Below are 24119 nucleotides of genomic sequence, written 5' to 3'. Positions count from 1 at the left end.
CCCACTGTTTCCTTGTAATCTGATAAGGTCCGACAGCCCTAATCTTTTCATGCTTTCAATACCTTAGAAGAAAAAAAACCACAAAAACCAGAAAAACAGCCATGTCTGGGGGAACAGCACTCTTACCAAATAAAAAAAATACTCTGAGAGTGAACTGAGATTGAAAGCAGATATTTTGCAGGAGGCTCAAGAATATCAGGCAACTACTTCACACAGGAACACTGCCTTAAGCCCTGTCAACAAGACACAGAGTGAGAGACAGAGTGAGCAAGTGCAAGAAAGATCTCATTCCTTTCTTTACTAATGTCAAGGTCAAACAAAGGTAACAGTGCCACAAAGCTCAGCAGATGCCTGCCCATGACTCCAGCAGAGCTGGTAACTGACCCAGCACAAAAATATCAACAGTGCTTTAAATGAACAAAACTCTCTTTGTGGGCTGACATGGCCCCACATCATATATGAAGGTCATTGACTTCGTCCCTATTTGTTTGTATCCTCCATTTCCATTTGGTTGAAACCAGGGTTGTCGGTTCCATCATCTGCCTCAGTAAACTGCTTCTGCCGTTCCTGCCATTTCTCCCGTTTCTCTGCCTAAAAAACAAAAGACAAAAGCCATGCTGTGAAGTGGAACAAGGTCTTCCTGTCTTTGACCTGCATGCAAGCAAAGTCAGGCCTGACATACAGGATGCTTTGCCGGAAAACACATTGGTTGCTGACAGAGCATGAAGAGTTATCCATTGCAGTAGCTTGTATTTTTCTAGAGGCATGGAAAGCTTGTTACCGCAAAAGGTACTAGTTGTGCAAAATGTTCCTGTCCTGTCACGTGCCTGAAGTATTATGAGGTGTGGAAAGTTCTAACCACTGTTTTCATGTCTAGTCATCTGTCACCACCAGGTCTCTAAGCTACTGACTCACAGCCCTTGGTCCTTGGACATCTTTGACATGAAGAGCAGCTTAACATGCATCATTGCTTTGATGTTCCATCTCTGTTAAACATAATGAGATCTTGAGGTGCTCATGTGCACAAGTTGCTCACTTCCTCTTTTTTTTTTTTTCCTCAGCAATTTTCTGCATTTGTGATGCCAACCTCTTGTTACTCAGCTGCCAGCTGTGTAACCAGGCAGACACTTGTTTTTGACTCCAGGCAAGAAACAGTATGGCTGTGGACACTACCTTGCATGTGGGTGGTTTGTTTTTTTTTTCCAAGACTTCAGGGATTAGGTCCCAGGTAGTGAAAACAGCTATTGGCTTATTAAAGACAGCGAGTGACAACAGCTGGTCTCCAGTCCTGACATGGGCAAACAACGTTACAATAGTATTGTAAAAAGCCTTTTCTCTCCCTGGCATACATACCCAGAAGCTGAAATATATGAAATCATAGTAAAAGGAGTTGTCATCAAAACATTTTGTAAACTGGACCAGTTCGAAGTCATAATCATTGAGTGTACTACAGCACTCAAAAAAACACTGAACAAAGAGAGCTTGAATGTTCAGCATCCTGATGATACTGATTGAAAAAGGATCTATCATTTATTTTAAAAAAGAAAGAAAGAAACAAATTTTCCCTACATTCTCCCTTCTAAGGAATGTTACTACTCAATAACGTCTCCCCTTTTCTATACCTTAAGGGGGCAGCTAGGAAGAAGATACACTTCCTAGAAATGTTTTTTCTCCAACTGTAGCTGAAGTTGCAAAAAAATCCAGAATTTAGAGAACCCCTGTTTACAAACAAAAGAGGCTTTGCTGAGTCAAACATGTGCCTTGGGCCAGCTTCCAGGAGACTAGTGAAGGAGTGTTTTGGCAGAAACCCGGAGAACAATTGTCCTTTGTCTCAGCTGCTGCTCTGCTATTCACTGAAGTCAAGCTGTGGCCCAACATAGCTTCCCTCCCTATGCCAGCTGTTTACTCCTACACACCTTGTGCTCTGCTACTGCCTTAAAGCAGACAGTCACAGCAGGTAGCACCAAGTGTTACCCATCCTGGTGGGAAAAAGTAAGACAGGGACTGTTTGCCTCTGTCCCCAGAGTAAAAGACTCATCAGAGATGCAAAATTACACTTACTATCATGGCTTTAATCCCTGTGAAGTTGGACATGAAATCTTCCTTGGTCAGCAGGAATTTGTCATCTATATTCTGCTTTAGTCCTCCTGCAAAATAGACGGGTTTCAATCAGTCAGATTTCCACTTGCAAATGATATGTCAGAGCCCAGTGATGAGCACCAGGTCAGGTAAGCAGGACAGAGTCATGCAGCAAAAGCCATCAAGCAATCACATAACTTGGAGATCATCTCTTTACAATGATGTACCCCCCCCACCTCTCAAAATATAAAATGATCCCTCAAGGTCTATCTGAAATGCCTTATCAACTTCCCAGAGTTTCCAAAATCCTCCTCAGGTTTCTTTACTGTGTACAAAATCTGAAACAATTATCAGAAAAGCATAAACCCCATACAATTATACCTGGGAACACCCTGCCAGGCGAGGCGTTGTGGCACCAAGTGCTGCCCCAAAGCCTGAGCCCCGGCTCTCAGATCCCTATCAAGCAAGGCTCCTGTCTCCAGCCTTGCCAGCAATTTTCATAGCAAGTTATTTAACAGCAGCTCCCAGGTGGGGGGATGAAGATTAATGGCATTGCTTGGGCATTCTTAAGGCATGGAAGATTAACTGTTCTTGTGTCAGTAAGAAAGATAGTGCAGGTGGTAGGAATCTGCTCTGATTGCCACTTGATGCTTAAATGGGATCTTGCTTCACAAAAAGCAGGGTGATAGTGTGGTTGGATTAGTTCTTTTGGGGTTCTGTTTCTTGGGCAGAGGGTTTCTCATCTGGATTTACTGCGCTGCCCAATTTCCAAGCCTTGTTTCATGGCCTGTGGGTTACCTGATCCCAACCCAGTAAGAACCAAAATTTGTCTACAAGCATCACTATAGGATAGGAGGGGCAGAACAAATCTTCTAGAAGCTCACAGGAAAATAAAATGGAAGAAGCGTAACTTGTGCTTATTAGTTGGAAGGAACAGGAAAGACAATGGAAGTTAGTTTATCTGCTAGGTTCAGAGTTTCATAGTCCTGGAGAAGCTTGAAGTCACACTAGTAGGTCTGAAATCAAACAGCCTCAAAGGTAAGGGCTACCATAGGAATCTGGATGGCCATACTGGGCAAAGATGTCAGAGCACCTGCTGCTGTGCTGTTTCTGCCATGTGTGAGGTAGATGACAGGTGCACTTTGCATCTCATCTAGATCCAAAAGCAGTGAGGCCACGGGCTGAAACTGAAGCCCTTGCTCTTACCTGTGAGGTGCTGCTTTTCATCCCTTGAACAACTAGTCCAGGGAAACTGAGAAAGAAGCTAACATAGCCATCATGCACAGGGTCTGCAGCTCTCAGGTATGTGCTTGGGGAATGTGGGGAAAAGCAGGCACTGCACAGGTGCACACAGCAACCCTTGAGTGCTCTGAACTCCCTCTTTTGTCCTCTGCTTTTGTCCTCTAGGAGCATTGGTGTAACTCCTTCCTTGGAGTTCTTCCCACGTTCAGGGACAACCCTTAAACCTCCAGCCCCTGCTGGCATCTAATAAAACAGTAAAGACAGATGTCTTTTTATATATATATATATATGTATTATTACTGCCTCTCATATTAAAAAACTTCTGGAACTTCTTTCCCTTAGAAATTCAAAGGAACTTTTGCTGTGAGCAGAGACCAGGAGTGGGATGCAGAAGAAATGAGACTGAGGATGGTGACCTTTACACAGTGTTTGCAACAGGGTCACCAGCACTTCCTGTGGCAATGACAGGTCTCTGGTAATCTTAGTATGAAAGAGATCTAAGACACATTAAGTCACATCTCTGGAACTAGTACCTGTTAGGAGGCTGACAATTATTCCCACAATTACTGTGGTAAGTGTCCCAATTGCGCTGAAGTAGAGGTAAGACAAGGAATAAAACTCTGCTATGGCTGGCCTGAAAAAGAGCAAAAAAAGGGTTCATCTCTGCTTTCCTATCGCAACTTGAAAACATTTTCTGTTTCCAGACAGCATACAGAGTTACTTCTGAACCAAATGACCTTGTAGACTTCTACCAGTGACCTGGTAGTCTTGAACTACCTCTGTACAGTAATACGTTCACTGAAAATTTATTCGGAAATTTGCAGGACAAGTTCCTTTATGTGGGAGGAGACTATGCATGGGACAGAGCAGGTAAAACAGGACAGTCCTGTCTCTGCTGGGAATCTATTGCAGAGAGGAGCACTTCTGCTATCTACATGAAGGGATAGCTTCTTTAGAAGGGCAGACATGCACACACACAAAAAAGTAGGAATCAGCCACGTGCAGTTTTAAACAGTCAGAAAAGATAGGGCAACTGTCACACCTCAGGTTACACTTTATTTTGTTCACCAGGGTATCTGTTGATTGTCCAATGATCTCAGGTGTGAGGACTAGGAATCCCTAGAAATGTGTGTGTTCAGCTTCTTTTTGTTCCTGCTGTTCCCTGTATTGTCATTCATAACTGTCATACTTAATTGTGATTGTCCAAACTTAGAGGCAATTGCAGAGGGGAGAAAATCCCTTATATTTTGCCCATCAGATGGATTATGCCCTTAGTCGTAGGTGGAGCTGTTAAACTGGCAAATTGCCGTTTAACTGCCTACGTCTTTAATTCGCGTGACAAACTGTGGAAGTTAATCCAATAACTATAAATTTTATGCGTTCTTGCTGATGCCCAGTAAGGCATATCCAAGTCTTTAGACTCAAATATTGAACTGAAGCTTTTCAGATCAATAGGAAGAGTCATCTTGACTTTTTTTCAGGGATAACTCAGACAAACTTAAAAAACACAAAAGCAAAACACGAGCACAGATAAAACTACTTCATGTCAAACAGCCTGGCAGGTAAATGAGGGAGAGAGAGCTACAGTGACCCAAATGCTAAGCATACATTCGTGTTGCTTTAAAAAAATATGTGATTAATTTGTATACCTTGTAGTTGGTTTGGCAAGGACTGATGGTCCTGTTGTCAGATTTAATGAGGATATATTGCAGCCTGCAACTGAGAGGTGTAGTGGCTTGGTCCTGTTTCGGCCTGGAGGATAAATCTGAGATCCAACTCCAACCCAAAGGGAAACAAAAAAGCCACTGAGGAGACCAACAAATCCACCCTGCAAAACCAAAATGAAAGTTGGATTTACATAACAAGCCAAAGGATGTTTGAAAAAAACAACACCTAGATGAGTAGGAAACAGTCAAGATAATCTAAACTGTAGGCTCCATAGCAAAAATGAAATATACATCTGTGGAGAACTGGGGAGTTCACTTCATTTCCCCTTCTGGGAAATAGAATGTTTACTCACATCTCCTGAGCATACCTCTTTTTATTTTGCCACCACATCTTTACAGTCAAAGGATAGCTCAGGGATGTGTGGTATATAGGAAAAATGCTGCATTTTTTCAGGCCCTCCTTGAACAAATACAAAAGAGATTTTTCCTTTTTCATCATGTGATTTGTGTTTGCAAAGGCTCTTCTACTTCTGAGTGGGACTTTTTTTGGCTGAGAGCTGGTGGTTTGTTTGGTGTTTTTTTTTAGTATGTACATAAAATTTAAAATTGTAAAGAGGTAAAGGTTAGTGATTAGTGAACCTCACTAAACAGCAATCCTGTCAGACTAACCCATGGACTACATTTCTAAGGTTCATTAAATAATTTTTTTATGGAAAAGCTTTTTCCTCTGGAAATGATAATTTCACTATACTGAAGCATTCTCAGAACCTCCATTTCAGTCTGCAAATGCTTGGGTCCCATTTTCCAAGCCCCCCCTTTTGCTCGGACAAGCCAACATTTTCTGAGTCTACTGGCTGTTAAGCTACATCTCCAGACACATTGTCCCCTGCCCCTAAAACTGTGTTTTCCAAAAATCTTTGCCAAAGTTTCCTTTTTATTCAGATTTTTTCCTCCATCTGGTCATGTAAATCTCTTAGTGGGATGGAAATTCAAGTTCCTATACAGCTCTGTTCACTTCCTTGGGATTAGGAGGAAAAGAAGCAAGGGGAAATATTTACATGAAAAGTATCAAAGATATATCCCTTGCTGCCCAACATACAATTAATGGGGGGAAAGGGAGGGAAGGAGATGCCCAAAATTATCAAAAAATTTTGGTCAAACAGGGCTTTAAATTTCTACTTACAAATTCATTTGCAAAGAAGACAAGGATTCCCAAGACAAACAATCCTAAAAGAGGGCCACCAATAATGCCAAAAATGCTGAGCGCCGCCTGAGGAAGAAAGACAGTTCTGCTATCAGGTGCTGTGCAAGAAAGTTAAAAGACTCTAACATGGTAAGAAGTGGAGATGTTGAGAAGGGAATTATGAGGGTTTTTTAACTGGTGCTTACTCACTCAGCAGGACTTAGTAGGTGCTTAAAGCAGAGGCTGAGCCATGGACTGTTTGAAGCCAGTACCCAACAAAGAATAAAAACTAATCTCATAATGGTATCCAGCAATTCTTTTCTGACATAATTCACTCTGGGTCATCCAATATGGGCATGAAAAAGCATTTTGACACCTACCTGCAACATGGCTCCCAGGAGAGATGCCAGTCCAGCCATACCGATGCATAATAAACCAAAAAGCAGGCCTGTGTGAGAAAGGCAGAATGATGTGTGAATCTGCTGTCTGAAAATCGCTAATAGAAATGTTTCTGTTTAACCCAGCATGGCCCCTGACACCTCCGAAACAAACTTGCTAGCAGCTGGATTTTTTCCTAAGAGAGTCTGAATTGGCCAAAAGGTCAGGTTTCTGTTTACATTAAGAGGAGATCACGCAAACTTGACAAAATCCTCTTGCTGTGTATTACTGAAGATTAGTTACTAAATGGCAGCTGTGTGGATTAGCCACAGTGGCAATACCACACCTATGGTTGGTATTTCTCAGCTAATCTCCTATGTCATTGTTTTCATTTTGAGGGAAAGACTTTTGCTTCTCAGTCTAAAGACTTTGCAGCAAGAAGATAAATGCTGGCAGATTCCTGGGAGCTGGCACCATGACAAAGAATATCCTGGGTCAACAGGGCACAGTGTCTCTTCCCAGGAACCATTAACACTGGTTTATTTGTTTTTTTCCAGCCCTGTTGAGTTTCACTACACAAGCAATAGGTTAATCTCACTGTTTAATGTGCTATGTCAGGAAACTCATGGTGAGACCTACAACAATTTTGGCATAAACATTGTTTGCAGCAATGTTTTAAAAAATTGCTCTCTGGTGAAAATACTTAATGCTTGTCATCTGCCACCAGTCTACTGTGCTCACTGGTATGGGCTGTGACACCATGTTGGGACTGTGGTTTTTCCATGCTTGCTACAAACACTGTCTTAGGTTACACCTGCAGCTGGTCACTGACAGGAAAACTAGCAGAAATGGCACTTGCAATTCAGGGCTTCAAACTGGCTGCTCAACCTGACCCTCTTCTTTGAGCTACATTAAACAGAGGAGCTAAACAGACTCAGGTTCTGAGAGTTTAACAGAGAAGACAAAGTTTCTCATTCTCTGGAATGTTATTGGGAGACAATGCTACTGCTTACATATCACTAAGGTTGAAAAGTTTGTTACAAAATGGTTTCCTAGGCTTCTCATTTTTGACAGCTGAAAGAAAAATAATAGCTGTTTCAGCCTCAGACAATTGGCTCTGTAGTATTGCAAATCAATAGTGAACACAGATGCAGTACCTCTTTCCTGCTTAAAGATCACACAAGATGGCTTTTTTTATTTCTTTATGCTCACTTGATATAGTTTGTCCCCAATTCTGTGTAAAACCTATGCAGCTAATCTTGCCTTGTCTCCCTCAAGTATTGAACCAAGGTAGTCTTGTTGGTGTGAATGTACTTACTCCTGACTTACACTGCCCTAAGCAAGAGAATGAATCAAGCCCTCACTTTCTAAAGCAAAAGTGGAAAAGATATTTTCCAGACATACTCATCCCCATGGACATCCATGACAACTGCTTTTCAGAGAGGGATGTGAAGTACGGCTTAATGAGATCTTCGACAGTCACGGCAGCCAGAGCATTGATGCTGGAGGACACTGTGCTGCAGAAAGCAAGATTTATACTTTTTTTTTTAACTTATAAACTGAAATAATAGATAAGAGATGTGTTACTGGCAGACAGAAACTGCCACTGTCTAGAACAGTGGCAGAAAACTAACATAACTGCTGTATTCGTTGAAACAACTTATTAGTCCAAGCGACGCAGTTATTAGCTAACAAAAAATGTTTAAAATAATTGTTATTAGTGAAGACAAGGCAAATTTTTATTAAAAGATGGGCCTGGAGAAGTCAATGAAAATATCTATTACATTTGGCTAAGCAGTAAACACTACTTTTATATGTGTTAAATTACCTTAATGTCCCACTGTAGGCACAAGCCACAAAAAGCCCGGGCACTCCTGGAAAATCACCAAGAATATCCATCACTAGGTATGGCATTAGCTGAAAAATGTGGAGAGTAAGAATTATTATCATCTTGCCCTAATTTTTGTCATTGTATTATTTTGTCGTAAGGCTGGCATCCTGCCCAGCTGTTCTAATTTTGAGTGTCCCACCTTGCACTTTTCATTGCTTTTCTACAGTGAAAACCAGTCCTAAACATCTACTTGAGATGCAGCAAAGTCTGTTGAGACCACCTGGTAGAGGTAAGCATGTAGCCATGCTGTCAGGCTTGGCTTCCAGTGGCAGTGGGATAGGAAGCTAGTGCTGGGTAGCAGGGAGCCTGCATTGTACATCACTCTGTTGGGCTCGGGTGCTGCAGTAGATGCTTCTGTCTGCTGTTGACTTTACAAAAATGTTTTTGGATACAGTTTAATAAGCTGAAGGTACCAGAGAAAATTTCCTTATAATGGAAACGGTGTGCCATTTGTTGACCTTTGCAAGATAGGGGTGTTGGAAAGAGATAGGAATTTTACGATTTTCCTCCAGTGAAACATTTTTTTTCCACAGACAAGTCAGTCTTTTTAGTATCTTGATCCCAGTTTCCACAGAAATAATTTGACTGGCAGAAGCAACTTCATTTCCTTTGAGTTTCCACCTTAGCTTTCCATATCTCATTTTATTCTACCCTCAAGACCCAGGTGATCCTGCCTCAGGTAATCCCTTATCTGTGCTCTTCTCACCTTCCAGCTATTGTCCATAGGGCATTATCCAAAGCCTATGATTATCCCATGCATAAATGAAAAAATAGACTAGTACGTCCTCCTCGTGCCCTGAATATGTTCATTCTATGAGCTCCCAGAGGTGTTGTTCCTCAGGTAAATCTGTTCAGGGTCTTTTTAGTGAGAGGGCACCATTGCTTTACAAGGTGGTTTCTCTGCAGCATGGTACAACACTGTTTGATTGCCCAGCTCTCCTCCAAAGGAGGGAAGGATAAACCAACACTAGAGAAGAATTTCCTGCTGATAGCCTTCTTACAGGTGTGTGCTTTAGGCATGATTATATTTCAAATCTGAAAAAGCTTCTGCCTTCCTTGGCACGGGACACGTTTAGGTCAGATGACACCAAGCAGCTTGCTGGTGCCTGCAGCCACTCACACAGCCGTTTCAGCGCTTCCTGACTGCAGCCTCTTTCCCTCGCTTCTCTCTCAAGTGCTGTTTAACACAATGCTGGCACTCCCAGACCCATTTGGGGTGAAAAACCCAAATACCTGCAGATGTGGGTGGACTGAGCACTCTCCATATTGCTGCTGTCTCTGCCATCCTCCTTACATGGCACTGAGAGACCTGCAGCTCTGGGACAGCTGGGGGTTACTGGGACTGCACAGGCCAAGGACAGGTCTGCTCCTTTCTTCAGGATACTCCCTCCCACCATGGTCTCAGCTTAATCCCTCAGTGTTACAGACTCACCCAATATGGGACTCAGGCATGTCATTATTCCCAACCCCCTGGCTCTTGAACCCCCTGCCCCGTCTGGTTACTATGGCTGCAGAGACAGGATACCAGCTTCCCCTGAAATATGGGGCCCTACCTGGTCAAATGCCTTCACTTTCTTTGATGTCCATGGGTCACAGTCCTTGTAGATGGAGTAGAGGGACAGGCCACACAGCGCTGCGCTGCTCAATATTGCCCAGAGGCCCACGAGGTTGATGTAGAGGGATCTGCACCAACATGCACAGAAACACCAGAGCTCAACATCCCGCAAGACCCTGCCAGGGCCAACAAAAAATGCTGGTGCCAGCACTGAGGAACCACACGGTGGCAGCCCACTAGAAAGGGAGTCCCAGTACGGCTCCCACCATTTCACTTGGTGTGAGATCATGTTTTTAAATATACACATTATGCTGCTGGTTTAGGTGGTACAGTCTGCATGCCCTTCTGCTGACAAAGCCTGTTTGGGAGATGGTGGGATCGAGATGGCAATCCCCATGTTTCATCAGGTGCACGAGTTTTACTCTGCTGACAGCTAGCATGAAGATGCTCTTTCCCCCTCTCACCACTCATCTTGTTAAAGACAAACCCCAGACAGATTCATAAGGTGGGATGCCCCAGATCAAAGGGTGGGGAACCTTTTTGTCAGCATCAGCACTCTTGCCTTTGGAGCTGCAATGCATTGCTTACACAATGCAGGAGTTGCCCTTGTAGAGCTACAAATCCCCCATTTCCTCCTCCATGGGAGGCAGCAACAAGGCTCTGGAACGTGTTATCTGGTCTGGAGCCACCCGCAGCTGCCACTTCCAGAGAGCAGAGGGGTTGCCACCAGCTCCTGGGCTCACCCTTCAGTAGCTAAACAACTGGAACCCTGGTATGGTCCAGTAATCCCATCTCTCCCCACATGTCAACCAGAGCTACAGCTAATGCTGAGACTGAGCAGAAATGCTACTTCTGCTGCACACAACAGGCAGCCTCTGCTGACCATGAAAAACAATTGTTCTCCACACCTATACCCTCCCCTAGTGAGATCCTTTCCCTTCCATTTAACTGTCTGATGTTCTCAAATGTTTCTCAGCTCTTGATGACTTCTGGGTCATAAAGTCCTTCTCACCTAGGGTGGTAAGTTCAAGGGAGTACCCCCATTAGCCTTGAAAAACAGCATTCCTTTCCAGCAGTTGCCTCCAGGTTATCTGTGTATCATCCACTGATAGCAATTTAACTGTCTGATAGATCAGATCATATACCCTGGACCTGTGCTAGCTATTAAGACCTCCACTATGAGAACCTTTGGTATCTGTGCAAATACACGCCTGCCTGGAATGGTTCAGGAGGCTTTACAGTGTTTTCAGTTCCAAAGAACCTAAGGGGCATCAGCCTTTGGACTGCCCTAGAGGACCATCAGGATTAATGAAGAAGTAAACCTAACATTACAGGCCTTGTTAGACATTGAAATGAACATTTTCAGAAAGACATAATGTAGATTAACTAGTTGAACTATCAGTCTTACACCACAGAAAAAGTTATTGGCAAGTATGATGTTATTAAACTCTTAAAAAGGAACTATATTAAACAAAAGCCGATTTACACATAGTAAGGAAAATCTGCATTTATGGTTTGTACTTGCAATTAGGAGTGGTCTGAAAACAGAACTAGCAGCACTTCAAATTTCTCTCTAATTTTTAAAAATTAACTAGTCCTCTTCTTATGATGCTTAGGTCTTGGTTGCATGTCTTGCATGTATTTAGCTGAAGCTGTTAATGCATTAGCATAATCTGCCTTGATATAAGGCACTCAGAAGCTGGTTTAGTACAAAATTCAACCAATGAGTGAAACCAATCCAACTCTTAGTAATAGCAGTATTAGCCCAGAGCCTGTAGTAAAGATTAGGAAGTCAAGAGAAAATGCAGAAGCAAAATAAATTGTTTGTCTGGATCCAGCAATTCTTGTTTTGAAACTGTGTCAGTGTTTAACAGTGAAAATTAAGCTGTTTGGTTTTTTTCTTCTGATTTACATCCCAGCTCATGGTACAACCTACGACTAAGCATTGGAGATTAGTAATTGTAGTACTATTGGAAGGAGCAGCTCCCATTAATTCTGGGTGAATATCACTGGGTGAAGTAGGTTTGGGTGTCGTAGGCACTGTGACTACACAAGCTTTATTATTAGTTGTTTCAGACTGGCTGATTTTAGCACTGAAATATGCCAGATGATGACCTTGAAAATTTTCTGAAAATGTTTTTCTCTTGCCCTGAGTGCCTGTTATCGTTCATATGAGGATTATGTACAATTTGCCTAGTTACTGTTTGAGAATGACAGCATGTGCTCCTTCTACTTAGTGGTGTGTTTCTTGAATGGAGTGAAATCCTTTCCCCAAGCCTGAGAAAATTCCTACCCTTGTGCCACTGTTAAAGGCCTTCCCAAAATATGCAAGTTGCAATCTGTGAAAGAATTATGCTCTCAACTCCAATTTATTCATGTGCTGTCTCTTATAAAGCTTTACAGTAAATGCCACAGGGCTACAAAACCCTATTATTTGGGCCTGATGACATTTTACACTTCTACGTACAGCTACATGGCAAGAGGTGCAGGACACCAATGTGACTTGCCAGATGTGCCTAATTACACTTGCAAATGAACCAGATGGTCACTGCAGAATGGCAGTGTTTATAGTTGTGACAAGCTGCGACCATTATACAAAATTATTTCTCCATGCAGGAGAAATTCCCTGCACGAGTGAGGCACAAGTAGATGCCATGAAGTCCAACCACACACACACACTAGCTCCACTGGTTAAGGCTGTGCAACCACTAATGCTGTATGAGCTACAATCCTATCCAAACCACTCCTGAAGCAGATAGCCTCCATCCTGGTCAAAGGTGCTGCAACAGCTCAGAAAATCTGCCCAGAAACTGCCATGGTATCAGATCCCCCTTGGCCACACTCTGCTTCTGGGCTGGACTGGAGGTGTCCCTCCTTATAATGAGGGTAGTGAGGATGCAAGGGAGGAGCAAAGCTCTAAGTGGAGCAGGTGCTCAGGAAGAACAGTCTCACTAGTGCACAAACAGTGGATGTTTTTCTATATGCAGTCCTGCCAGGCAGCATTACAGGTGATGGATGAACTGCCTAACTGCAGTGCTGAGAACCTGGAACCCAAACATGTGCCAGAGATTGTGAAGAAGCCACATGGTGTTTTGGAGATGGGGCACTGTAAGCTGGAGATGTGGCTGTTGATGAGCATCAGCTCATTCCTGTCTGCAGCGTAAAGGACAGAAAAGTAGACCTTTGGTTATTGTCATAACCAAAATTATTTCAGTTCTAAGCTGTGCATGAATTTGTGTGTACTCTGCCAACTTTAGGAAGTGAAAGTCTTCATAAAACTCCTTCTCTGTAGGTCACTGTATTATAGAATTTATCGGGACTATAGTTATTTATATATTTCTCCTATAAATAGACTTAATGAGCTTGCTAATAATTCTTAAATCCTGAGTTATGAATTACTGGCATTATAGTAATGACAAAAGAAAGATAATAGAATTATCAAATATGTGCCATTCTAGAGCAAAGGCAGATCAGAAACATTTAAATTCAAGGAAAACAGAACTGTCTCCCACTTTCCATAGTGAATACCTAAAGAAAAAAAAAATCACTATTATTATGAAAACAAAATATACGATTCCTCAGCAATTTTATCACTAAATAAAACACTTCTGCATTTTCTCAGGCATATACTCATAGGTATGGGCAAATCTTTTAGTCTTTACTTATGCAAAATTCACACACAATGATTTTGGTTTAGTAGAGTAGCAATTCAAGATGCTGTCTTGATAGGGCTTCAGCATAAGGACTACATGATTTGGTCATTAGGTTGCAAATAAACTTAATGCAGCTATTCGCATGCAAGAATACTGGCACAGTGAAACATTCTGGCACAAAGTTCGATGTTACAGCAATTATATGTAATTCAAATACAAGTATTTATTTTGCTGATTTGTCTCCTACCTGGTCCACAGAACAAATCAGCAAAAGTTGTAACCCTTTAAAAATGGGTTTCTTACACAGACCAAAAACCTCCCTTTTAAAAATCTCCCTTGTAAAGAACAGTCACTGCTAAAGTCAGACATTAAGAGTTACTGTATGCAGACTTACAGTTTTGCATGGAACCTGTTTTTGCATGAAATGTATCTCTGTACTTGGGACTGGTTGATCCCATAGATGCCAGTCCATGTGAAGGTCCCACCTACAACAATAGTCCAGAAGGTGTGTCTTTGCAAAGGACTGGGATTAAAGCTGCAATGAGAGAAAAAAGAGAAAAATTCAGAATTTGTAAATATTCTCATTATTAGAAGACCTTAATGTTTACAAGAAAAAAAATCCCACTCTTGTCATAATACAAACTGTTTATTAGGCCAGATTTTGCACATTCAGATACTCCAGCTTTACATTAAGTCACATAAAGCAAATTTTGAAACTCAGAAATGAAATCCTGATCCAGTGAAACACTCTGATCTGACAAAAGTGATGTTTAACTAAATAAAAAAAGGTTAAAAGTCCAATATGCCTGTTTATCTAGGGGGACATCAGTCTGACACCAATATACAGGTGTGGTTTTTTTAAATCGTATTTTAGGATAGCAATAAATTATGCTTATCTTGGTGAGCAACATAATATTGTTTTTTATCTATTACATGCCTTTATTCTATTTCTTTTCCTGTCTGTGAACTCTATGACTGGGGAAAGAAGCAACGCAATAATACAACTGCCAAGTCAGCCAAATTGATTGAAAAAATGACCGTTCATGAGAATAAAAAATATACCTGCAATTATTTACTGAAGAACTTGGTGAAGAATTTTACAGAAAAAATTGATGAGTATTGTGAACTGACAGAGAAAAAGATTAAAGATAGTACTTGTCGCACTAAACTTTCACTATTAGCACTGGGTGAAGTTTCTCATCAAAAGTCCAGTAACTTTTTTTCTTTTTTTTTTTTTTTAACTTGGAGTGGTTTCTGATTCAACACTGACAGAATGTATATTCTTGACCTTGCAAAATGGTATTTTTAGGCTATGACTAGTTACAATAATGGAGAGTGAAATACTATCAAAACTACTTTTAATTTTTCTTTCAGGCAAAAGAAGCATTTCCTTTTTTCAGATTAGACAAAAACTATTATTTTTTGAGCTGTTTTGGTTCAGTAGCTGAAATGCCAAATCAACTGTTTGCAAACTGCAAATACAATTGTCCTCTCCTATTCACCATTTACTTTCAGTGGAATTCAAAATGTATTCCTAAAACACCTTCTCGACAAAGTAAAAAGGCTTTGGTCTTTACATGACTTTGCATGGTGTAAAACCTACAAAATATCTTCAAACTAGGTAAGCTTGTTTAAAAAATTATAAAAACTGGGTCACAACTCCTCCCCCCTCCTCCTTCAGCAGCAATTTAATTTCACAGTTTGTCACATGGGCTCTACTGGTAGGAATAAAGAGGCACATCATCTGCAAGTACAAACTCACTCCCAGAAGTTTAATCTTCCTCCATGGTAGGAATCATTCACAATCGTTCCAATTCCTCCCCGAATCACCGAAGCTCGTATAATCACAGATGAAAATCCAGCGATCATTATTCCAACCTGAAAAACGTCTGTCCACACCACTGCCTTCAGACCACCCTGCAAGAGGAACAGCACGTATCAGGTATGACAGGGCAGCAGCATTCTTGCTTTGTGCTCACATTAAACTACAGGAGATGTTACTATGAGGATTATGTGTAATAGATTAATTTCATCTTCTTCCTTAAGAGAAGTAATTCTGCACTAGGATGTTTTAAGTGTTGCATCCTGAAACCTATTCAGCACATACTGGCCCTATTTTGAAGTGCACTAAAATTTACTTTGGCCATATACATAGCTCAATCCAGTATTTCCTTCATCAAAGATTGAATCAAAGATAAATGGGCATACAATGCTCATTTTAAATAAATACAGTACCACTAACACCAGAAGGTGTACCATTCATGTGAATAAAAATATACATTCTTAAACCAACATATAGAAATAAATTTACATCACTGATGTTCCATTTAATAATTTCTGGACACTTGGTCAATTAACACTAATCTAAAGGCCAATCTGTTCATGTGGCACTTGCTATTTTCAGTGGCTCCATTCAACAACAGACAGGACAATTATAGCTGCAGTAAGGAGGTGCCTGACAAATTATACAGCTAAACACTATTGGATTAGAAAAATAATCACAGGAGGATTTTTAGGAAGGGAAATCTATATTTTCACTTTTCTTTCAGCAACAACAGAAGCTGGAATGTATCAAAACAAAAAATGTTTAAGTCTTAAGACTTCCTTTTCATCCAGAGAAGTCCCTGGGCAAGTATGAGCCTGTGGCCGCAGCTACACTGTGAAATGTACTCCTGTGGGGTAACCCAGTTTTATGGCTAATTTCTGATAAATTCCTTATTTAGTGTGAGCAGTGAAAGGAACACAGATTTTTCTCAGCTGATGAGCCCACGTACCAGTGTGCAGTAGAAAGTGCAAACCACACCAGTTGCCACCACCGCACCCCACAAGTCGAAGCCAGTGACTGAAAAAGAGAGAAATGGCAACAGTGTGAATGAGGTGCCAGGGGAGAAATAAAATTAGGTGGATTTTTTAACCCCAATCTGGTTGCTGAAAAAAAATGGAAATAAGTTAAAAGCAAAAATAGGAGGTAATAAAAAAATGGAACAGAAGATTTCTGAGTCTAAATCAGAGGATTCACCCTGATAAGTTCTAAAAATGAAGCAGCTGCTACAGACATTAGAAAGTAATAAACAGTTAAATATATTTCAAGATGTAGGAGGATCTCTATCTTCAGTGTGAATGTTGCCAACCAACACATGCAATATACTTGTAGGCCCCAACTCAGGAAGGTTTTGAAATATGTGTCCTTCCTTTGAAGCACCTGGGTAGTCCCAAGGAGTCTTTAGGCAGGGATTTAAGCAGGTAAACAGCATGGAGATGCTCCATGGAGGCAAGGTGGTTTGAGCATGGTCTGTAAGAAATGTGTCACCCTAAACTGCTCTTTCTTTTATTCTTCTTTCATTTAGACAAACTTTAGAATATGTCTATGCCAGACATCATTGTGCTGTGATTGGCATACAAGTTGTCACTGCCCCAGCTTGGCACACATGTACTGCCAGACAAGGAACTATGGGCCTCCCTGACAGATAGCTCAGGCTAATGAGAAACACTGCAACAAAACTAATGAAAATCATTGTTTCTAGTTGGGAGCCAGTTAGGTCATTGCTTGGTTTAGAGTGTATTTTCAGGGCAAATATAAACATCCAGGACATAAAACCTGTGGGACTTATAAACCAGAGGAGACCAATCCAGAAAGTGTTGCAGTTTTTTTTCTTCCTTTTTGTTCAACAAACAAGCCAAAAAAACCTCAACAAACAAAATAAGCGTGATTTTCATTCTAGCCAAAATTATTTTTATTTGCATTTTGTTACTGCCTTTTCTTGCCAAGAGGACAAATTAATTGTATCAGATTAAAAGTTTCATTTGGCTCCACATAAAAGCTTTTTTCCCCCTTTAATTATAAATGTAGCTCATTTTAAAAGCAGAGAGTGATTTTGAAGTAGAAAATGGAAACATTTCATTTTGTAAATATCACAACAAAGATCTCAAGTTCAAGATTTCTTTGCTGTTAATTTGTTTTTCCAGGCAAAATGATAGCCTGAGTTAAACAGTTCCAGGCAGCCCAAAACCCTATATACAGAATTTTTCCCTCACTCTCCTCTGGAAGAGCACTTAACAGGGGAATTAAATGTGCATTTAGTATCTCTGTTGCCTTCAAATTGACTTAGTCTTCTGAATATAGCCATGACCTGAGGATATTGCAGAAGAGGTAGAGTAAATAAGAGCTGGTTTTCCCCTTGAGCCTCTTCTAGAATTCCTTACAGGTAGAGATTAAGGGACTAGGATTACTGCTGGGAGGCCCTCTATCAGAGTTCCCACCGGGATCAAGAGAAATCTTAGAAGTCTTCACAGTCAACCCTTGAGCTTTATCTTTAGGTGTGCATTGTCAAAAAACAGCATACCAGTACTGTATGCAGAAAAATTATAACACAGAAGAACAATTGCAGCATACTTATCTTACCTTGATTTACTGCTAAAGCTGGAGCGTAAATGACAATACCAGTGTATAACATCTAAAAGGGGAAAAAAGATGTAAAATCAAAAGAAATAGAAATTCCTGGAAAAGGTGATAGCTTTATGAGATGGTTTCTCTTCAAGCATTTATGCAGTCTATATTTCCCAAATTCATAACAGTTAAGAAATAATTCCCAGACTGACTCACCGAATGGGCTGGATACAGCAAACTGCATCAACAATAATTGAAAGACTGCTTTGGTTTAATACACTCCAAAGCAGTAATGTGCTACTTCCCAGTTTGCAGACACTCTTTTTTTTTTTTTTTTTTCCCCAGTGGTGGGGGTACAAACACTTGAGTAGGAAATGACAGCTGCTGACAGCTTGTTTTGCCAACTTTCACAGACCCTTGAAAATTACTCAGACCCCCAGAATCCATGGATCAGAGGATGAAAACTTCCACTGTAGATAATTGGGGCATGTTTACATTTTGTGGGTTCCTCCAGCAGGCAGGCGAATAACTGCTCTTTGCACTGCCACCCTGCAGTGAATGGTCACTTGTCTCTTGGCATGGCACTGATGCCAAGTGACTGCTCTGGGTGCTCAACAATGCACGCAGAGACCAAAAGGGCAGGTAGCCCAGCATCTGCTCCCTACCTCATTGCCTTGGAGCTGAAAGAGCTTTGTTTCTCATTCCCAGCCACCCGCACACTGTGGTAAACACCCAAAAACCCTCCAGAGAAACAGGTAGCTACACCAAGCCGAAAAACTGGAACATAGGAGATTCCACATAAACATCAGAAAAAACCTCTTTACTGTGACGGTGACAGAGCACTGGAACAGACTGCCCAGAGAGGTTGTGGAGTCTCCTTCTCTGGAGACATTCAAAACTTGCCTGAACACATTCCTATGTGATGTGCTCTAGGTGATCCTGCCTGGCAGGGGGGTTGGACTAGATGATCTTTTGAGGTCCCTTCCAACCCCTAAGATTCTGTGATTCTGTGAATACTGGTGGCTACAAGGACCATACAAAAGCTTTAAGGTTTACTTGCCGTTTGTATAATGAAGAGGATCGTTCCACAGAGGCGCAGGTATTTATTAAAACGAAGCTCTAAATACTGCAAAAGAGAAGAAAAAACAACTGTTTATATCAAAACCTGGCAATATTGATAGGAAGCAATAAGCAATAGAGAAGGGGCATAGAGTTGTTTCTACATTTTCATGAGTAGCCAAAACTCTCAGAGACATCTTGACTGATATCTCTTTCACCTTGATTTGGTATTTCTTGATAAACCTCACCATTGCGTAATGACACAGGAGCAAGTGAAGTAGACATGAGCTCCAGTATACAATGGAATCTGCAGAGTGGAAACTGGTGCTACCCAGCTGCCTCAAGGCACCCAACAGACAAGGAAAAGGCCAGCACATATTATCAAAGAATCGTTGAATATCTTGAGTTGGAAGGAACTCACAAGGATCATCAAGTTCAACTCGACTCCTCACAAGGCAACCTAAAAGTTCACAGTGACATACCAGCGATCAACAGAACACACATGCATTGTGAAATGAGAGAGAAAAAGAAGACGCTATGGCTATTCCCAAGCCTTAGTTGATTTGGAAACTCTGGCATTATCTGTGTTCATCTGAACTGCTGCGAGAGAGGGAAGGTTTTCAGCGGTTGGCAGCTCCTCCTATGGTAAACTTGCCTTCTCCACTGCTCAAAGCAACTCGCCATCACCTACACCGACGTCCCTTCCTCAATGCCCCTTCTCAAAGAGAGCAATTTGCCTCCATATCCGCAGTTAGGTACTATGTCCATGTAGGAAGATAAACAGGTTGCATGGACCTTCTAACATCAAAAGGAAGTCCTGACCAGATGCTCCCTCACCTCAAAATAGTCTCTGCGCTGCTACCTATAGCTCTACTATACATTGTGAGCTGAAGATCAGCTCAGCCATTCTTTGGTGTAAGTTCAAAAACTCTTGCAAACACAGAGCATTTGCTGACCTCCCTGTAGAAGCATGATTGTGAAGACAATCACCAGTGTGAACAGCCTCAGGTGGAAAGGGCATCTCCCCAAAATCTCTAGGAACAGCACAAATACATACTCTGCCAGAAGGGGCTTTTTTGGCAGCACCTGAACTTAGAAACCTATGAGGAGGGAGCATGATTTGAGAATTCTGGTCCCTACATTCTTGCACTCTGCTGTTGGGAGTATTACATACATCATTACCAATTCAGATCTGGCACGGTGCACAGCTCCTGAGCCAGAAGAGCAGGGTTGAGTATCTCCTCTCTGCAGAGGCAATGTGGGCATATTTTGGGACAGAGCAGGTTGCAGCCTGCCCTTGGGAGTGGGACAGGGCCTTGGAGATACAGGGCAGCACAAACTGCAGGGAGCCTTGGAGGAAGAGACTGAGGGGAGACACGTGGAGACCAAACATGAGAGGTCCCCAGCTCCCTGAAAAATGTGGGAACGCTCCTTCTACTTCAGCTTACCTCGTAGGTGCTGGTAATGCCCAGTTTGTAAAAGACAGGCAGGAAGATCTCAGCACTGCACAGCACCACCAAGAAGTAAGCGAAGGCGAACATGCAGAACATAATCCCGTTTCGGTAGATCTCAGCAGGGGTGCCCAGCACGGTGATCGCTGACATGAAGCTGGCAGAGAGGGAGAGCGCAACAGGGAAGGCTGACATTTCGCGGCTCGCCATGAGGAAATCCTTGGAGGTCTTCTGTCCCCCTCTCGCAAAGCCGTAGTAGACACCGATGGCAGCAGAGATCGCCAGCATGATCGAAAAGACCACATAGTCCCAAACGGAGAAGCGCCCCATGCTGTCAGAAGGCCTCTCCCTTGGAGCCAAGGGTCTGCTCAAAAGCAGAGAGGCAGCTGCTGCCCCGGCAGGGCCGGCACAGGGCGGCCGGCGCAGAAGGAAGGTGACGGGACCCCGCGGGGGTGCCGCGGTAGAGTGTCCGCCGACGGGGAGGACGCGGAGCAGTGCGGTGCCCTGCGCCGGGACGGCTGAGGAGGGATGCGGTGCCTCCCGCCGGGACGGCTGAGGAGGGATGCGGTGCCTCCCGCCGGGACGGCTAAGGAGGGATGCGGTGCCTCCCGCCGGGACGGCTGAGAAGGGATGCGGTGCCTCCCGCCGGGACGGCTGAGGGGCAGTTCGGTGCCCTGCGCCGGGACGGTTGAGGGGCAGTTCGGTGCCCTGCGCCGGGACGGTTGAGGAGCGGTGCGGTGCCTCCCGCCGGGACGGTTGAGGAGCGGTGCGGTGTCCCGCGCAAGCGTCCGCGCGTGTCCGGGCCGGCCGAGGCGGGCTCCGCTGGCAGCGCCCGTGCGGCTGCTGTAGCCGGCACCCGGCGGGGCGGGCGGGCCTTATAACGGCGCCGGGTGCCGCTCCCCCCGCGGCGGTGAGCGCCCCGCGGAGCGTGACGGGGCTCGCCGGGGCTGGCCATCCCGGGCCATCCTGGCCATCCCGGGCCTGCGGGCTTTGCGGCGCCGAGGCTAGGGGGACGGCCCCGCCGCAGAGCCCCTTCTGACCGAGGGCACACCGCAAACTAGGGGCACCGCCTCGGGTTTTGGAGGGAAGGCAATTCATCCGAGAGTTCTGCAGAGTGATTCTTCCTACCCATCTTCATTAGCATATGCTACCATCGCTCCGAAGGAAGGTGAAAGGAGAATCGTACCATCATAGAATGGTTTGGGTTGGAAGGGACCTTAAAAATAATCTAGTTCTCCCCCCACCCACCCTCCCACCATATGTTTTAATATAAACATTTCTACGGATTGAGCAATCTGGAACGTATCTCACTGACTCAGATACAGATTTGCCAAAAAGGAGTTGCTGGACACCGTGGATGTGTGACAGGGAAGCCCTACTACCTGCACTGTGCTCATGGAAGTTTTGCTCACAGTCTTCAACCAGTCACAACTTCAGAAGTTAAAGTGCACAGGAATACCACAGATGGAGCTTCATGTATCTTACCCACAGAGGAATGCATCAAAAACACCTGTGGGAATTCAAGGCCAGAGATGTCAAGTGCCTGTTTCTATAGCACATCTGGGACTAACACACCAAATGCTACATTTGGCCACTTTACCTTATGTTAGCAGCCCCAGATAGGGGATGAAGATGGAAGGATGCCAAAGCTGACTAAGGTGGGCCTGACAGCAGCACAGCTGCACACAGCACACCTTGCAGAAGGGCGCAGTAGCTTTCTGTAGAAGCTTTCAGTTAGCACATCAGCACTAGTTTAAAGAAAAAACTCCTTCAGGTCATGTAGGTAAGTCTCTTTCCTGTCCAGCCTCTCCCAGCTCTTATTCACAGCTGCATTTGCTGGCAGCAGTCTTTGCTGCAAGTCCTCTGTGTTCAGCATAAAGGCATTCTGACCTGCCTGCATCAGACCAATTTGAGATAGTTTTCAGCAGCCTTCTGTATCTTAGACAGAAATCAGTAGCCAAACACCCAATAGCCAAACCCAGCTTTTATTGCCATGGGAGCTCTGGATTTGGCAGACATTTCTAGGTGTTTGTGAGTGTTAGAAGGAGGGGGTGTAGGTGGAAGGCCAGTCTGCCAGGGTGATTAAGTTGAGCTGTGAAATCATGCCTGTGTTGGACTGGCCTCTAGATGCACATCTGGGAGTACAAGTGTCCCTGTACGTACAGAAGCTGGACACGGTGGTGCAAGGGGCATGTCCTAATCTCACCACAGCAGGTTAGGGCGTCAGTCTGTCTGGCCCAATTGCTCTTTAATGACTTAAACAATGATTAACAGCTTCCAATGCCCTGGTGGGGAGGAGCATGGAAGAAACTTACGCTGTACCCCTGCTACTCAGGGTATTGAATTATCGATTATTTGAGGTGGTTGCCCTAATTTGCTGTCTGCTTTTGGCTACAATAAAGATGTTAAACCCTCCCAGCAAACCTTCAATCAAAATGAACACATTCCCACACAGTGCAATGAACTGGTCTTGTCCAGCAAAAATACATGTAAAAAATCATGACCCACTGTCACAGGAAGGACATAAACAGCCCCCTGCCCAGGCCCACACCTTGTGCTGCTCAGAGCTCCATGCTCGATGTCACTTGTTTGCACTCTTTCAGGTGTTATGTTGCTCAAACCATTCAAACAATAACATGCATTTGAAGTATTAAATATACAGGATTATTACAGTTTTTATTCTGCTTCTTTATTATTTTTTACATAATGTAAACACAGCAAGTGATAACATGCATTGGAAAACAAATCATGTTTCTTAACTGAAACATGAGTAGCTATGAGGAAATGCACCTCACTCTGGTTTCAGGTGGCATCTTTGATTCCTTTTACAGGAGTGTTAAGCAAATTGTCTTTCAGATGTCATCATGACCGATATGGCAAGAAAGGCTGGATCCTCGCATCTGCTGGTCTTAGGAACCAGCAGTGAATCTGCATGATGCCCATGTCCTAAATCACAGTAAGGGGACCTGGAGAACAAGGCTATTTTTTTTTTTTCCTGGATTTTTCACAAACAAAATCAAATTAGCTCCATGAAACACGGTGGGATTGTGCTGTTTAACAGAGATTGAATTATAGGTGTTTGCTTTTTATCATTGCTACAATGGATATTTGAACATCTTCCAAACTCAGAGGTCGTATTTCATTGTTTTCCTGTAGCACCTTGTCCCATGTCCATTGTTTTTTATATGATGCCTCCTCTCACTGGCTTTGTACACTATTGTTGTGAGGTCCACTGGCTTCAGAGGAATTTGGATTTTAATAGCAGTAAGATTCACACCTCTCCAGCACCCACAAATTAAAAAGGCCATGAATTTACCTAATTAAACTCCAGACTGCACTATGGGGTCCAAATGGTTCCTTCCTTCTGCTGGTATTGGGCTCATTTCCACCACTGGACACTTCTGTGAGGTGTTACTGGAAGTGTCTGTATTGCTTGGAAGGACAGTTCCTCCCTGCTCTTTTTCATGTGGATGGACACTGGGAGATGGGTGGGATGTGTTTCCCTCTATAGGTAAGAGACAAACATACCAAGCCCTGCACTTGCAGATGTGCTGCCCACTTCTCTGAACTAAGT

General features: G+C 43.1%; 1 protein-coding gene across 1 annotated transcript; it reads right to left on the bottom strand.

Moving 5' to 3' along the window:
- Positions 1–272: 272 nt before the first annotated feature.
- On the bottom strand, positions 273–21391 carry SLC5A8 (solute carrier family 5 member 8). The gene is made up of 15 exons (XM_051608165.1): positions 20543–21391; positions 19096–19161; positions 18051–18102; positions 16423–16490; positions 15411–15565; positions 14043–14183; positions 9994–10123; positions 8378–8466; positions 7954–8066; positions 6552–6619; positions 6172–6258; positions 4971–5149; positions 3855–3955; positions 2062–2147; positions 273–591 (listed from the first exon to the last, which is right to left on the bottom strand). The coding sequence occupies exons 1-15, from the start codon at positions 20873–20875 to the stop codon at positions 481–483; spliced, it is 1779 nt and encodes a 592-aa protein (XP_051464125.1). The 5' UTR covers positions 20876–21391; the 3' UTR covers positions 273–480.
- Positions 21392–24119: the final 2728 nt, after the last annotated feature.

Source organism: Apus apus, chromosome 1 (genome assembly GCF_020740795.1).
Source record: "Apus apus isolate bApuApu2 chromosome 1, bApuApu2.pri.cur, whole genome shotgun sequence".
Taxonomy (NCBI): domain Eukaryota; kingdom Metazoa; phylum Chordata; class Aves; order Apodiformes; family Apodidae; genus Apus; species Apus apus.
The sequence above is the reverse complement of the archived record's forward strand: the minus strand, read 5'-3'. Positions and strand labels throughout refer to the sequence as shown.